We start from the raw sequence: 15700 nt of genomic DNA, 5'->3' as shown, positions 1-15700 counted from the left end.
TACCTTCAAGATAATTTTTATTTTTATTTTTCTGTTAATTCAATATTTTCAAAACCAACCGGAGTCCAAGTGAATTAACTTTTACAGACTAAGTCTTTGATAAACTATTGCACATTGACTTTTTACAAAGCTTTGCAAAGACCAGCCAACAACTTTGTGCTGAAAAGTCTTCTAAGCTGTTTCACCAAATCTTAGAGTTACAAAGACTAGCCAACAACTTTGTGCTGAAAATTTAATACCAGTGCAGTGCTCTCAAGGTTTTTCAACGTAACTGCTGTTTAGTTAATTTTTCTGGTTATCTATATATATCTACATAATAATATTTTATTAGATAATATACAAATAACGCGTTATAGAATAATTTATTCGAAAATTTTCCGCGTAGATTCCATTAGAGGGTATGAAAATGAAGCACAGGTGGGGGCAATAACTATTTTATGCAAAACCCACATGAGAAAGAGAGAATAGTTTTAAATTGTTTATAAATAAAAATCTTGAATTATAGATGAAAGATATTATTTGTATTTTTGAATTATTCTTCTTAGTTCATTTACAACACTTTTAATTTGTTCTTTTTAAAAAAATTATTAAATATATCAATAAGGTCGTTTTGGATTCACCGATTGTTCGCTCCTTAATTCTCACAGTCTTCAAAGAAAACTATACAGGAAAGAGTGGAGTAAATACCACCAAACGTTCAATAAGTTTCCAGGAAATTACACCTCTCTCTGAGTCTTTGATTTTCCAAGAAGTTTTAGAGAAAATTACACAACAACTATTCAGTCTTTGAATTATCTTTTTCTTTTTCCTAAGCGAGCATGTCAGTACATGTGATTCACTCTATATAATTATAATTTCTTAAAGAAGTTTTGTGCAAGTTCTGAGTAATTTCTTCAAATATGTCAAATTTCCTTCAAGTTTCTCCTTATACGAAACGCTGATTCAATAATTCAATCACACTACTTATTAATAACTGGGCCTATTATTGAATATGTCCAGAGAAAGACACGTGTCTCTTGTTCTATTATTAAATATTAATAATTAGGTCTCATTATCAATTAAAATATTTAAGGAATTAATCTGGTAGTAAAAAAAATTTGTTTTTTTAATTGAGTTTTTAAGTTTCAAACTTAGATTATCTATCATATTATGACTTATCTTATCTTTTAAGCTTGTTAAGTGTTGAATAAACCCTAAAAATTAAGTGAGGTGTGTGCAAAGGTAAAAAAAAAAAAAAAAAATATATATATATATATATATATATAACTTTTTTATGGTAAGACAAATTCAGCTCAATAGATTTCGTTTTCATCTTTAGTATGGAGAGGTTCAATAATTTAACACTTTTCCACAATATTAGGTGAGTTTGCCTGTGGTTGCATGGCGTCCCAGCTGTTCTTCATTTCCTTAAACCGAAAACCCTCAATCCATTAATCTCTCTCTTACCTTGACCACAAATCCAAATTCATGAAACTAAAAAATATTAATGAAGTATAAATATTGGGTAAATATTATTTAAAGAGGAATTTTATTCAATAAAAATCATAAAAATTATCACTTAATGATTCAATGATCAACTAAAACTTTTGAATATATTATTTAAAAAATTTTAAATTTGATTCACCTAAATTATTAATAAAATAAAGAGAACGTTTACGGAAAATCCATCTTGTGCTCAAACTAATCATACAAGTGAGAAAATGTGAATGGAAACACACTTTTCAAGACTTTGAAATTATATAGAAAAGTTGAGATGGCTTCGGCTTTTTTACCAATGTATATGCTACTCCTAAAATCAAATGTGTCTGGACTTGTTTCTACTTGGAGATCCGATGTGACTTGACTTGGGTGACAAGTCCTTTTATTATTTGAAGTTATGTTAATATTTTGGAAATTTCTAGATTTTCTAACCTTATTATGGTAGGAGAAGGCATAAGCTTTGCACAAAATAAATAAATAAATCAAATCTTGCTTGCCAAGTAATTAAATGAAGATATCGAGAAGGGATAGGCTTTGCAAAAATAAATAAATAAATCTTGCTTGACAAGTAATTAAATAAAGAACACAAAATTTCATGTTTATTATATTTATCTATTTTTTTATTTGATAATTAAATGCTATATTGTTACTTTTCATTCTCAACCCAATAAAGACATGCACGGTTCTTCATCCCTCCCTTGTCCCCATCAAAGACCAAGACTATCTCACGTCTTTCATAGCCTTTTAGTTGACGTCGAGTCTTTTGGTTTTCTTTTTATAATTTCTTAAAGAAGTTTTCCTTTAGTTGACGCCGAGTCTTTCTGGTTTTCTTTCTAAAATTTTCTGGTTTTCCTTTTATAATTAGGGAAACGACCCAACGTTTGGTGAAACTACATTAGTACCCAAAAGGTTTCAAAACGACAAACAGGTACCTTCCATCATCTGCTGTTAATGATTTCCGTTTGTTAATGGTGAAAAGACTAAAATGTCCTTAAAAGTTTGATATTTTAATTTTTTAAAAATTTATAAAAAAACCCCTAAGTTTGCTAATTTAACTAAATATCTCAATATATAAAAATTTTGTAAAATAACAAAAATACCCCACCACCCGCAGTGCCAGATTCCGGCCACCACTGCCAGAATCTGGCCAAAAATTGCGTTACACTATAGATTGGTTGGATTTGGCGGATAAAGAGTTGATATGATCTTTTTCAGCCAAATCCACAACAGATCTGGCCAAAAAAGGCCAAATCTACGGCCAGATCTGGTCGACGACAGACGTAACACTCGATGTGGCCATCGTTGACAGTCAACGACGACCATTTCTTTGGTCGTCACTTTCCTCTCAAATCTGGCATTTTCACGTCAGATTTGGCTTTTTCCGACAAGGCCAGATCGGTGAATTACTGGCCATTTCCGGTGGTGGCATAGACCATTGTTGAAACCCTATATAACAAATATAGGGTTTCAACAAACAAAATAAAGATTAAAGACTTCAAAATTTTTCATTAGAAGTTCATTCCTTGAAGTTTCATTTTGTACAAAAAGATGATTCCTTCAAGTTTCTTTGTACACATCCTCAATCTTATCATAAATTTTTTATTTCAAATAATTTCACTATCTATATAGGTGATTATTGATTATTACAAAAATATTGATAAATTATTTGGAAATAATATTTATTAAGTTAATAATTCGTTTATCAATTGATTAAGTTTTATCAATATTATATTATTGTGATAATGACAATATTATCAGTATGATGATTTTTATAAAATATATAATAAAATAACACTTTATCACTATCATGTAAAATTTTATCACTTAAAATATTGTATCAAAAATATCAAATTTAACTAATATATAAACGTATATTTATATATTATTATGGGCCTATTTAAGATGCACTCAGGCTTCTTGGACATTTTCCCAAATAACTCTAAATTCACCACTCTTAATGGGTTTTCATTCTTTAACCTACCCCATTCCATTGGCCTTTCTGGCCCAATAAAATTTTTTATAATTATTATTAACAACAATTAAGATAAATGGATATGGAATTGGTAACTCTTATGAATGTGCCAATAAAAATTCCTATGTTTATGTCAATTTTATGCATAATTCCAACAAGAAATTGTTTTGATTTAACAGTAAAGTAAGTTTATATATGAGTTTTGGGTTGATTTTATATACCACAAATTATTTGATTGAAATAAAATAATGAATTTTACGTTAAGTTATGCATGTAATTGTGTTAGTTCAACCACCACTGGATGACTTGATGGTAAAAGAGTAAACGACGATCCAATATGGTCCCTTAAATTCAAATTCCCTTGATAGAGGAGGATCTAATATGGTCTCCTAAGTTTGAACCCACACAACCCTTAATAAGAGTTGTCACTGGAGCTATTATCTAGTCGGTAGTTTTAGGGTCTCGGAGGATTAGTTGAGGTGCACACAAACTGGTCCAAACATCCTTGGTCATTTAAAAAAACAAAAAAAAAAAAAAAAGGTGAAGTTATATGACTTTACACTCACATTTTACATTGAATTGCTTCATATATTAAGATTGACACTTGATAAATTTCTTTTCAATAGGAATAATGGAGGTAATTAAAGAACAACAGTTTATCCCTCTCTGACAAATAAAAAGGATGCCTTTAAAAGATGAATATTAGGAAATGGACCACAAAAATACTGGAAAGAAGAGAAAATATTTCAAATAGTTATTTTCATTGAAGTTTCAATATGATTAGGTAAAATAAAATGTTGATTATGTCATTTCTTACCTTTATTGTAATTTAATATTTTAATAGTATATTTTATAAAACTAATTAATACCAAAAAAAAAAAAAAAAAAATTAGAATCAAAGGAATTGTGGTTGGATGATAAGACTATAGTCATTTGAGTGGATTGTCTAGAGATCTTATGTTAATGGCTACCTATCATATTTGTGACTATATAACTTTCACAATATTTATCTTTTTTTCATTGATATGAATGAAGCCATTAAGTGTATCTCCAGTGGTGTTCTTTATTTTGAATAACATCTTTCATATAAATAAAAGACATCTTCGTTAATTTTTAAATATAAAAAATACAATTTTTATTCAAATCTAATAGACTCTTTAAATTTAATGAAGATATTCTTTATTTTTAAGAAAGAGGCTTAATGGGAGAGAGAATTAATAAATAAAATGCATAGGAGTTTGTAGTTTATTAATTAAAATTAGGATAGAGAGTGAAATTTGACTCTCTAAATAATTTATATTTTAAAGATAAAGAGTATATCGGACTCTTATTTTTGTGGATAGACTCTTTATAATAAAGAGTTTGAGTTATATAAAGAGTCATTTGAAGATGCTCTAAGAATAGTCAATTATAAAATTCCAATATTTATTAATTTTATATATAATTATTTATTATAATTAAGTTATCCAGCATATTACATAATTATAACCGCTTCCTTTTTAACCTTGTATTATTTGCAAAAGTATTTTTTTACCCTTTTCATTATATTTAAAAAAGGCAAAAATTAGAGACAAATTTAAGCTTAAGAAAAACAAAGCATCTACAATTTTTTAATTAAAATTACTACAATTTTAAATTTAAAAAAAAAAAAGATGAATAATGTACATTCAAATATTTATATTCGGAAATTTATATTGCAATTACTTGAATATTTTTTCGTCGATATTTCGTTAATTATGCAAGATCAAGTCATTAGCTATAGGGGGTAAATGTAATTTCTTAAAATGTCAAGGCATAAAGTTATGTATCTATAATTCGATTCGAATACTAAATTATTAAGGCTATATTGGCGCTATCCAATTTAGAAAAGCGTAATATCTCAATGTAATTTTCCCTTTGCGAGGCTGATTTTTATTTTTTATTTTTTCTATAGAGAATAATTTCAAGAAGATTTTCATCTAATTCATGCTTTAAGCCAGACGCCATTTAATGCTTACTCAAGACTGAATGTCATATGTCCAATCATTTTGATTCTTTTTCATATTTAGAAGAGTAAACGACACATTCGCACCCAAAGTTTGTCGAAAACCTATTGATACCCCAAGTTTCATTTATTCCAATTCCCACCCTTATAATAACCTATACAAGAGTAAATTTGAAAATAAAATTAACTATCTTATTTTCAAATTACTTCCATTACACTCTCGGTGACTGCGCACCCTTATAATAACACTTTACAAGAGTAAATTTGAAAATAAAATTAACTATCTTATTTTCAAATTACTTCCATTACACTCTCGGTGACTGCACACCCTCTCGGTTTTTGTCAGATCTGGGCTGTTTCTAATGGCATTGAACCCCCTAGTCACCTCTGTCACCTTTCCCATCGTTCGTCGTCCCAAACCCCTCTGGTTCCTGACTCATTGGCCCCTCTGATCGTTGGCATAGTAAGGCTTATGGTTTCGCTGGATTCCAGTGACAAAAATCCAATTGGACATCACCATTGGAACTAGCGTCTCCAACTCTCTAAAACTCACATATCCCCAACAACCATTTAGTCGTCATTCCCCAATGGAGACTGATAAAAACCAGTCGTATGCGACGACTGTCGTGGTTGGCGATTAATGAGTGATGAGGGGTTGTGAGGGGTAAGATTTCGTAGAGGGGAAGATGAAGGTTCAAATGGTGGTAACAAGTTGATTTTGGATGGAAGAATGGTCAGAAAATGGTGAAAAACATTGGGGGCGATGTTGGCTAACATGCATGGAGCACTATTAGGGGCAGCGATCTACTAATGTGCGCCTCCTCCTGCAAAATGATCAATTTACCCCTGAACCATTATATCCAACGATTTTTCGTCACTTTAAGGGTGAGAATTGGAATAAATAGAATTTGGAGTACCAACTTAGAATTTTGTTAAACCTTGGTTGGGAATATGTCGTTTACTCTATTTATAATTATTCTCCTTTTTGGAATAATTCTTTAAAACCCTCCGAGGTTTGGCCGGATTGACATGGTATATTCTACACTCACAACTTTTTCCTCTTCTTCTTCTTCTTCTTCAGTCCCATTTTATTTCAAAACTACTCTCATATCTTCTTTTCTAATAATAAATTTATAGGTGTGTGATTTTATTTTTCTAATATGATTTACTATAGATTATGGGTCTATGACTATGGTGTTGAAATGAATTTATGATTTTACTATTAAATTTTGTGAGATGATGATGAGTTTATGATTTTGTTGCTTGAATGGAGTAGATCGTGAATGTGTTTTTGTCCAATCGGAGGGTGCTTTGGATGTGGGCTAATGTTTGCTGTGGGCAGGTTGGGTGTGTGGGTTTTGGCTTCTGTTTTTCGATCTATCGAGGTTGGCAATAGGGTGTTTTGCTCTTGTCCTTTTCTGGCAGGTCTAGTTTTAAGTTTTGGATTTAAAGGGATAGGGTGTTTTTGCCTTTACAATCATTTTGAAACTTTTTGGGTAATGAATTGTCATTTAGAAACTTTTGGGTGGTGAATTGTCTTTAAAGCAAACTTTGGGGGAAGGAGTTGTTCGGCCTTATTTGTATCATCATATTTTACACGATGGCTGGTGTTGTCATGCTCTTGGGAAGCTGCCATACAAATTAAGGTGCAATCACTATACTTAAAAGTTTTAATCTATGATTTTCTTAAACCAAAATGTAATAACATAGTTTTGCGTATGTGCATTGTGCTGGACTGCCAATTCTTCTGCCATACTTTCTATTTTCCTCTATTTCATGTTTCTGCACAATGCCTGATGTTTATAGATACATCGCTTAATGTTCCTAGCAACATGTACATTACAGTCTTGCATGGTTTGGAAGAAAAATACTATTGGCTAGGAGAAGAATTCCTTCCCTTTCATCCATATGAATTTGAATATGTAGTGTACTTTTAACATCAACAGTTTGGTGCTTACTCTCGTGAAATAGACTATGGACAACAGACAAGTTTACTTTTTGATAGAATTTTCTCTTTCTTCATTTGTTTTTACCTTTTCTTTCTTGCATCAGTTTGTAGTATGTCTCGGTGCTAGCTTTTGAAATGATAATTCTTATTTCAGGTTGGAATTTTTGCTATGAATGCAAGAAAGCTCCGAAGTTTTAAGTTTTGTTGCTTGTGCTGCCCGTCTGCTGTATGTGGACACTGCCTCTGTGATTCTGGGTTCGCAGTAGTTAGAGGGAGTAAAGGATTCTGCGAAAATTGCTTAGAGCTTGTGGTGCTTATAGAAGAAAAGAAAGATGTTAACTCAATTGGGGTATGGATAGTTTGTAAATAGTCGTGTGGAAAGTACTTTTAACATTGTGATGTTGCTTCCAGACCAAGCTTTCTAGTTTTATTGTGATCTTTTAATATTTAGGCTTTGGGTTAATTTAGTTTACTCTTATTAATAATTTGTGTAGAAGAGACCAGTCATGGCTTGGCCCTATAGAAGTTAACCAATCTTATTATTTGTGTTTTCCGTTTGTTTTCTTTTTCAGCAGGAAAAAATAGATTTCTATGCTAAAGACACAATAGAGTTCTATTTTAATGGGTATTGGCAGATAGTAAAGGAAAAAGAAGGCTTAACTACAGAACATGTTATTTCGGCATATAATCTATTGAAGAAGGGGAGAAATCATAGGTCTCCTGATTCATATGAATATGATGAAGGGGAAGAAGATATTGAAGATTTTGTAGATGAAAGTCAACTCGTTGTATCTGATTATGATGATTTAGGTGACACAGCAGACGACAAGAAAATTGGGAAGAGGAATAGATCAAAAAGAAAGCAATCTGCCACGAAAAGAAAGGCGAGTTCAAAGAAAAGGGAGTTCATTGGGTGGGGATCAAAAACCCTACTAGACTTTCTTGATTCCATTGGTAAAGATACAACCTGTGAACTCTCGCTGTATGATATTACAACCATTATTACCGAATACTGCAAGGAAAACCGGCTTTTTCACCCGGAAAGAAAGAAAATTATCATTTGTGATGCAAGGCTGCAGCCTCTCTTGGGAAGGAAGTCAGTGAATAGAAACAGTATATATAACCGACTGACTGCCGACCTTGCTGAGAACATAGATCATTCGGAGGATGAATCTAAAAGTAGTTTGGAAACTGTTGATGAATGTGACTCAGTGGTGGAAAAAAGAATGGAAAAATTAAGCTCATTTAAAAAATCTGATCACAAGGAAGTAGCTGCAGAAGTCCAGAAAAGCTGTTTTGCTTCTGTAGTCCCTAAGAATATCAAGCTTGTCTACTTAAGGAGGAGTTTAGTGGAGGATCTTGCGAAGCAACCAGAAACTTTCGATGCTAAAGTAATTGGAAGTTTTGTGAGATTGAAATCGGACCCAAATGATTATTTGCAGAAAAATTCTCATCAGCTTGTTCAAGTTATAGGTAATGTCTTGGCAACAACTATAATAGTTCAGCTAATTTATCCCACTATTGGATTCCTTCATAATCAGTTTATTTGAATTCTTTTACCCCAGAATGCTACTTTATATTGTACTAGTGTCTTTTGGCTTAGTCGATTGACATTCTGCACATTATCATCTTAAATTAGTACAGACATTAAGAGACCATCAAGCTTGAAATCAGAAATTCTTCTTCAACTTTCCAATAGGGTGAAAGAGTTATCCATTTCCAAGTTGTCAGACGATGACTTCCATGAGGTAAAGACAACGTTAGTTTGTATTCCTTTCCAGAAAGATTTGATACGTACAAACAAAAGAGTTTAACGCATATAAGACAAACTATGGAACACAATTAAAAGTTTCAGTCTTTTTTAACTGATAAAACAGCTAGTTTGTCATCTGTCACCCCAAAAAGGAAAACAAAGATAGAAGAAAAAAGAGAAGTTCTTTGAATCCATACGAAACTATCGAAAATCATAATAATATTATAGTTATTAAGTGTTATTATTTGCAGGATGAGTGTGAGGATTTGCGGCAGAGAGTGATAAACGGCCTTTTGAAAAGGCCAACTGTTGTAAGTTTTTTCATACTCTCGGCAATTTGATTTGCAATCATTAACTTCATATGCATCATTTCTGGCAGCACACCAATGTGCATTGATAAAATATTTGTAGTGTATCATGAGATTTAGTTCTGCTAACTTTTTCTTGGAGCTATTGTCTCTTAGGGCTATCGCATTTTTGTTTAGAACTTACATATCAAGTGCAACGTTGTCTCATAATAAGGTGGTGAGTAAATCAACATAAAAGTAAAGCATTTTATACAGCCTCTTGACTGGAATGTGTTAACTGCAGGTGGAACTTGACCGTAAGGCGAGAAGCTTGCATGAGGATATAACTAAACATGTGTGTAACTTTTAGTCAACTTTCTTAATATAGTCACTGTTTTTTTTTGGTAACTTTTGATGCTCCATTTTAGTGTTGATATGCTTTCTAAATTCTGTTGAATGATTACATTTCATTGTACTTTTAAATGCTCCTCAATATCTTTTATTTTCCAGATCATGTGAACTTCAATATTTTTCCTTCACTTGCTTTTGATATAATTTTTCCCGTTTGGCATTTTCCATGAAAACATAGTGGATTACGAGGGAGCTGGTTTCATTACAAAAGCGCATTGATAGAGCAAATGAGAAGGGATGGAGGAGAGAATATCCTTTGATGGTGTTATTTCTTATTCCATTGCGTAGTTTTCATCCTAATATATAATGATGCATCATATCCAAGTCACCTTTCTCTATAGACATTAGTAAAAAGGGTTATTGATCCTTAACATGCATCTTTTGTATACAGTTGCCGAGTAAATGGATAGTCTGCTGCTGCTTCAGACACCATCAGAGCAAGCACGGTTACAAAATGAGGCTCCTCAAGTAATTTCAGACGAAGTAGAACCTGAACCCTTTTGCGAGGAATCTACAGAAAAATGCTTAGGTTTTCTAATTTGATTACCGTATTGCTCTGTTATGGCTATGAAGTTTTCTAATTTGATCTATGAGAAACTGAGAAAGATCTTTTGATTAGATCTGATTATGGATGGCAAATCTTTTTCAGATATGCTGTTCAAAATTTTGTAATGAAGTTTCTGATGGTTTATTTATGTGATCAAAGTTGGCAACATATCATATGCCAAATTGCATCTAATCAAGTAGTATGATATACAATATGCAAAATTCGGTCCTTAAGATCATGGTCTGAGGGACTGATCCATGGATATGTATTCATCCTGTAACTTTACCACACCAATTACATAGCATTTCCCTGCAATCAAACCAGTAATTGAAGATACTGGTTGTGGAAAGCAATTTCTAGAGCCATTTTAGCAGTAACAGATAACTTACAGCAAATCTGGTTTCAAACTTTCAATACTCAGTAATGATAGATTTATAATGACCCATTTTTAACTCAGACAGGTTTCTTGTTTCTCAAAGATTGTAGGGATTGACAGAGGTTTTAGTTTTGAATTTGGGTTCTTAATGTGACAAAGATTTCTATGAAAACAATGGTTTTGAATTCGGATATGTAAAGCTATTCAGGAGATTCTGAAAACTAAAAAACTAAAAGCCCTACTTGAAACTAAGCATTGACCATTCTGAGATGAAAGTTCTGGTAAACTTAATGCAATCAACCACTGGTCATTTATCAGGTTACTAAACCAATAATTATAAACTGTGACCTGATATGCAGTAACAATCAATATTAAGCTTCTGCTTCAGCATTTTCCTTCCTCAATGCTTGAAGCCTTTCTCTCAATTTCTTACTCTCCTCGAAGTTCACCTTGCGCTTCACCGCTTTCTATGAAATAAACTCAAGGTTTTATCACAAGACATATATGGACTTCAAACAGAAACAGAAAAGTGTTATACAATCAATATAATTCACTTCTTGTGGAAAACATCGGTCAAGCTTTATTTTGAGTTCTGTACATTCGCCAAAGAATTTCCCAATAGGATGGTCTATATGACATTTCTGAAACTCCTCAATAATCTGATATTCAATGAAGACCAGAATTAAATAAACTTCTAGTTATAAATTATATCTAGTGTGCATTTGGAAATACTTCATTCAAAAGTGCTGTTTTTAACCCATTTTGCGGCGTTTAAGTCATGCATTTCGGAGTACTTTTATAAAAAGCACTCTCAAGTAAAAACACCTTAAATGTTCATAAACCTAGAAGCGCTTTTCTCTATTGCACACCAAATTCTACACAAGAAGAACCTCCAAATGTATTTGAAAGTACTTCAACAGACCTAAAAGCCCTTTTTATTTAAAGAGAAAACAAAACGGAATTGCCAAAACAACTCCAAAAATTTATTTTGAAGCACTTATATTGAAAACACTATTGAACAACTAAACGCAGAAGCACTTTTTTATTAAGATTAAAAAAGGTGAAATTGCTAAACGAACTCCCAAATCTATTTCAAAGTAATTATACAAAAGCATTTGGAGCAAAACAGTTTATATAAAAACACCAGAAAATTCTCTAACAAGAAGCGCTTCTGTCTAAAACCAGCCAAAACACTACAAAAAAGACAGAATCCAAAAAAAAAAAAACTCTTTTTGAAATTAGGAAAAGCACTTTCAGATGCACCCTTTTAGCCAATCTTTCCTAACTGGGTGCTTTTCCAGAAACATCAACAATCAAAAGCACTTCTGAAAAAGCACTTCCAAAACCACAAAATAAATAAAAATAAAGGCAATAAAACTCACTTCAGCACACATGGGGTGTCTATGCAACGTCAAAGGAGGATGCATATTCTTCTTTTTCTTTAATTTATCTGAAAAAAATTAAGAATAAAAAAATCAATACAATAAAGCAACAGCAAATCAACAGAGAAAGAGGGGCGAAACGCACCGTTTTGATCTGTTAATGGCGGGTAATTTGCGGTTCCTTCTCTTTCTTACCGGTGGTGATACAGAGAGACAAGCTAGATAGAGTGTGACATTGAGGTAAGAGTTGTGAAGTGATGAATGAAACGCCGCGTTTCGTCAGGGATCTGAAAGAGAGTTTCAGAAAGCTCTAAAGCTGATGGGCTGCTTCCACTTTAGTTTGGTGTCATTAAAATCTTCGATTTATAGGAGGTAATAGATGGATTTTTGTGAGAAAATGAAGAACGTTGAGGTTTATTAAAAGATCCATAGTTAAGGATTTTCACGGGCTAATTATAACATCACCGCTGAGATTTTTGTTATTACAAGAAACCCCTTTAGTTTGAAAATTTTGCCTCATCTCCTCTAAAGTTTTCTCTAATTATTGCTAACCACCCCCTTGCTAGGGGAGGTTAGGTAATTAAGCAAAATTTAAGGGACATTTAAGATACTCATAGAGCAGGAGGTTATAATTAATAAATTATAGGGGGTGCTTTTTCAATATACTTAAAGTTAGGGTAGGTCAGAGACCAACCTTTTTCCTAAAAAAGAGTCAACTTTAATTATTTTACAAGAAATTTTAATATTTAGATATATTTTCTAAGAGATTTTTGGAAAATTTACATTTGAAATGGTTACTTTTATTAAAAACTTAAAAATATAACTTTGTATGTATCATCTAAAGACAATGATCGTTGGTCCGAAGGATCATCATAAACCACCAACATATGTCCAGCTTCATCAGTTATAATATTGTCTCATCAATCCACTTGAGATTAACTGAATACTCTCTGTCCATTATATAATTAAAATTAATAATTATTCAAATCAACTCCAATAAACAAAAATTACATTGAAAAACAATAATATGTGAGCATAAGTGTGAGTGATCTCATTCTGCGTTTAATCAAAATTTTGGTGAAACACACANTATTCTTCTTTTTCTTTAATTTATCTGAAAAAAATTACAAAGAATAAAAAAATCAATACAATAAAGCAACAGCAAATCAACAGAGAAAGAGGGGCGAAACGCACCATTTTGGTCTATTAATGGCGGGTAATTTGCGGTTTCTTCTGTGTCTTACCGGTGGTGAGATAGAGAGACAAACTAGATAGATTGTGAAATTGAGGTAAGAGTTGTGAAGTGATGAATGAAACGCCGCGTTTCGTCTGGGATCTGAAAGAGAGTTTCAGAAAGCTCTAAAGCTGATGGGCTGCTTCCACTTTAGTTAGGTGTCATTAAAATCATCGATTTATAGGAGAGAATAGATGGATTTTTGTGAGAAAATGAAGAACGTTGGGGTTTGTTAGAAATATCCATAGTTAAGGATTTTCACGGGCTAATTGTGCGTTTGGTTCAGTATTTCTACCCATATTCCCAATTATATTTCTCAAATATTGTTTGGCACATTATTTCAGAAATATTAGTGAATTTTTTAAATTACTTTTAAACCCCTTAAGTTTATTAATTTCACTCAATACCCTCCAAAAAAAAGTTTAAAAATTAGCAAAAAACACCCCCACCCATCCATACTTGCCAGATTCCGACAACCACCAGCTGGAATCTATCACAACAGCTTAAACCAAGCCCGAAATTGATCGGTTATTCACCGATCTGACCTTCTCCGGTCAGATCCACAATGGATCTAGCCGTCAGCGACGGCCAAAGAAATGACCATCGTTGATGGTCAACGAAGGCCAAGTTGCTAATTGTGCGTTTGGTTCAGTATTTCTACCCATATTCCAAATCATATTCCCCAAATATTGTTTGACACATTATTCCAGAAATATTAGTGAATTTTTTAAATTACTTTTAGACCCCTTAAGTTTATTAATTTCACTCAATACCCCCTAGAAAAAAGTTTAAAAATTAGCAAAAACACACCCATCTATCCATACTTGCCAGATTCTGGCAACCATCATCGGTGGTAGCTGAAATCTATCACAATGGCTTAAACCAAGCCCGGAACTGATAGGTTATTCACCAATTTGGTCGTTTCCGGCCAGATCCATAGTGGATTTGGCCGTCGCTGAAATGGATCACCGACGGCCAAAAGTTGGCTATCGTTGACCGAAAACGATGGCCATATCTTTGGCCGTCACTGACCGCCAAAGATGGACCTTTGCGGCCGTCGACGACCATATTTGGGCGTAGATCTGGCCTTTTCCGGCTAGATTCGTGGTGGATCTGGTCGGAAAAGGCCATAGTGATGCATTACGACACAGATCCGACCGGTCTGTGTCGTAACAAAATTTTTCGGCCAGATTTCGGCAGTGGTGGCCGGAATCTGGCACTGTAGGTGGTGGGGGTATTTTTGTCATTTTACATATTTGGGTGTTTAATTAAATTAGCAAACCTTGGGGTTTTTTTCATAAATTTTTAAATTTTATCTCGTAATACTCCTCTATCCAACTACCCAAAATTATTCCCAAAATCCTATCCAAAATAATGAACCAAACGCACCCATAATATCACCGCTGAGATTTTTGTTATTATAAGAAACCCCTTTAGTTTGAAAATTTTGGCTCATCTCCTCTAAAGTTTTCTCTAATTATTGCTAACCACCCCTTTGCTAGGGGAGGTTAGAGTAATTAAACAAAATTTAAGGGACATTTAGGATACTCATAGAGGAGGAAGTTATAATTAACAAATTATAGGGGGCGCTTTACATACTTAAAGTTAGGGTAGATCAAAGACCAACCTTTTTCCTAAAAAAGAGTCAACTTTAATTATTTTGCAAGAAATTTTAATATTTAGATATATTTTCTAAGAGATTTTTGGAAAATTTACATTTGAAATGGTTACTTTTATTAAAAACTTAAAAATATAACTTTGTAAGGATCTCGAAAAAAGCATAATTAGCATTAAAAATGCACGTATCACATCGTTCAAGTGCACCAAAAACAACTTTTGCTCATGAGTAAATCATAAAATAATGAATCGATACATACTAGGACAGTCACAGGTTGAAGAATGTGCATAGATTATAGAAAATTAAATGATGCCACTAGAAAAGACCATTTCCCTTTACCCTTTATTGATTAGATGTTAGAGAGACTTGCGGGGCATGAGTTTTATTGTTTTCTTGATGGGTACTCTGGGTATAACCAAATAGCTATAGCTCTAGAGGATCAAGAGAAAACCACTCTCACTTGTCCTTATGAGACATTTGCATATAGGAGGATGCTTTTTGGTTTATGCAATGCACCTGCCACTTTTCAAAGATGCATGATGTCCATTTTTCATGATATGGTAGAGTTTTGGAAAATTTTATGGATGATTTTTCAGTTTTTGGTTCCTCTTTCGATGCATGTTTGAATAATTTGGCATTAGTTTTGCGGAGATATGAAGACACTAACCTAGTTTTAAATTGGGAGAAGTGTCATTTTATGGTGTAGGAA

The 15700-nt window shown here is 32.7% G+C and overlaps 2 protein-coding genes across 4 annotated transcripts; one reads left to right on the top strand and one right to left on the bottom strand.

The window, feature by feature from the left end:
- Positions 1–7545: 7545 nt before the first annotated feature.
- Positions 7546–10303, top strand: LOC116145545 (uncharacterized protein At5g08430-like). Its single transcript, XM_031430995.1, has 7 exons — positions 7546–7732; positions 7959–8856; positions 9028–9131; positions 9388–9447; positions 9728–9778; positions 10013–10096; positions 10245–10303. The coding sequence occupies exons 1-7, from the start codon at positions 7553–7555 to the stop codon at positions 10290–10292; spliced, it is 1425 nt and encodes a 474-aa protein (XP_031286855.1). The 5' UTR covers positions 7546–7552; the 3' UTR covers positions 10293–10303.
- Positions 10304–10816: 513 nt separating this feature from the next.
- Positions 10817–13599, bottom strand: LOC116145591 (COX assembly mitochondrial protein 2 homolog). 3 transcript variants are annotated; one of them, XM_031431044.1, is made up of 4 exons: positions 13334–13599; positions 12140–12207; positions 11312–11416; positions 10817–11224 (listed from the first exon to the last, which is right to left on the bottom strand). In XM_031431044.1, the coding sequence occupies exons 2-4, from the start codon at positions 12182–12184 to the stop codon at positions 11129–11131; spliced, it is 246 nt and encodes an 81-aa protein (XP_031286904.1). In that variant the 5' UTR covers positions 12185–12207; positions 13334–13599; the 3' UTR covers positions 10817–11128. The 3 variants fall into 3 exon arrangements, with proteins under 3 accessions (XP_031286904.1, XP_031286905.1, XP_031286906.1); XM_031431045.1 differs by having other exon boundaries at positions 13384–13599; XM_031431046.1 differs by lacking the exon at positions 13334–13599 and adding an exon at positions 12285–12460.
- Between the last annotated feature and the right edge of the window lie 2101 nt (positions 13600–15700).

Source organism: Pistacia vera, unplaced genomic scaffold, assembly GCF_008641045.1.
Source record: "Pistacia vera cultivar Batoury unplaced genomic scaffold, PisVer_v2 Contig462, whole genome shotgun sequence".
Lineage (NCBI taxonomy): Eukaryota > Viridiplantae > Streptophyta > Magnoliopsida > Sapindales > Anacardiaceae > Pistacia > Pistacia vera.
Note: the sequence above shows the minus strand (reverse complement) of the source record. Positions and strands in the feature narration are given on the sequence as shown.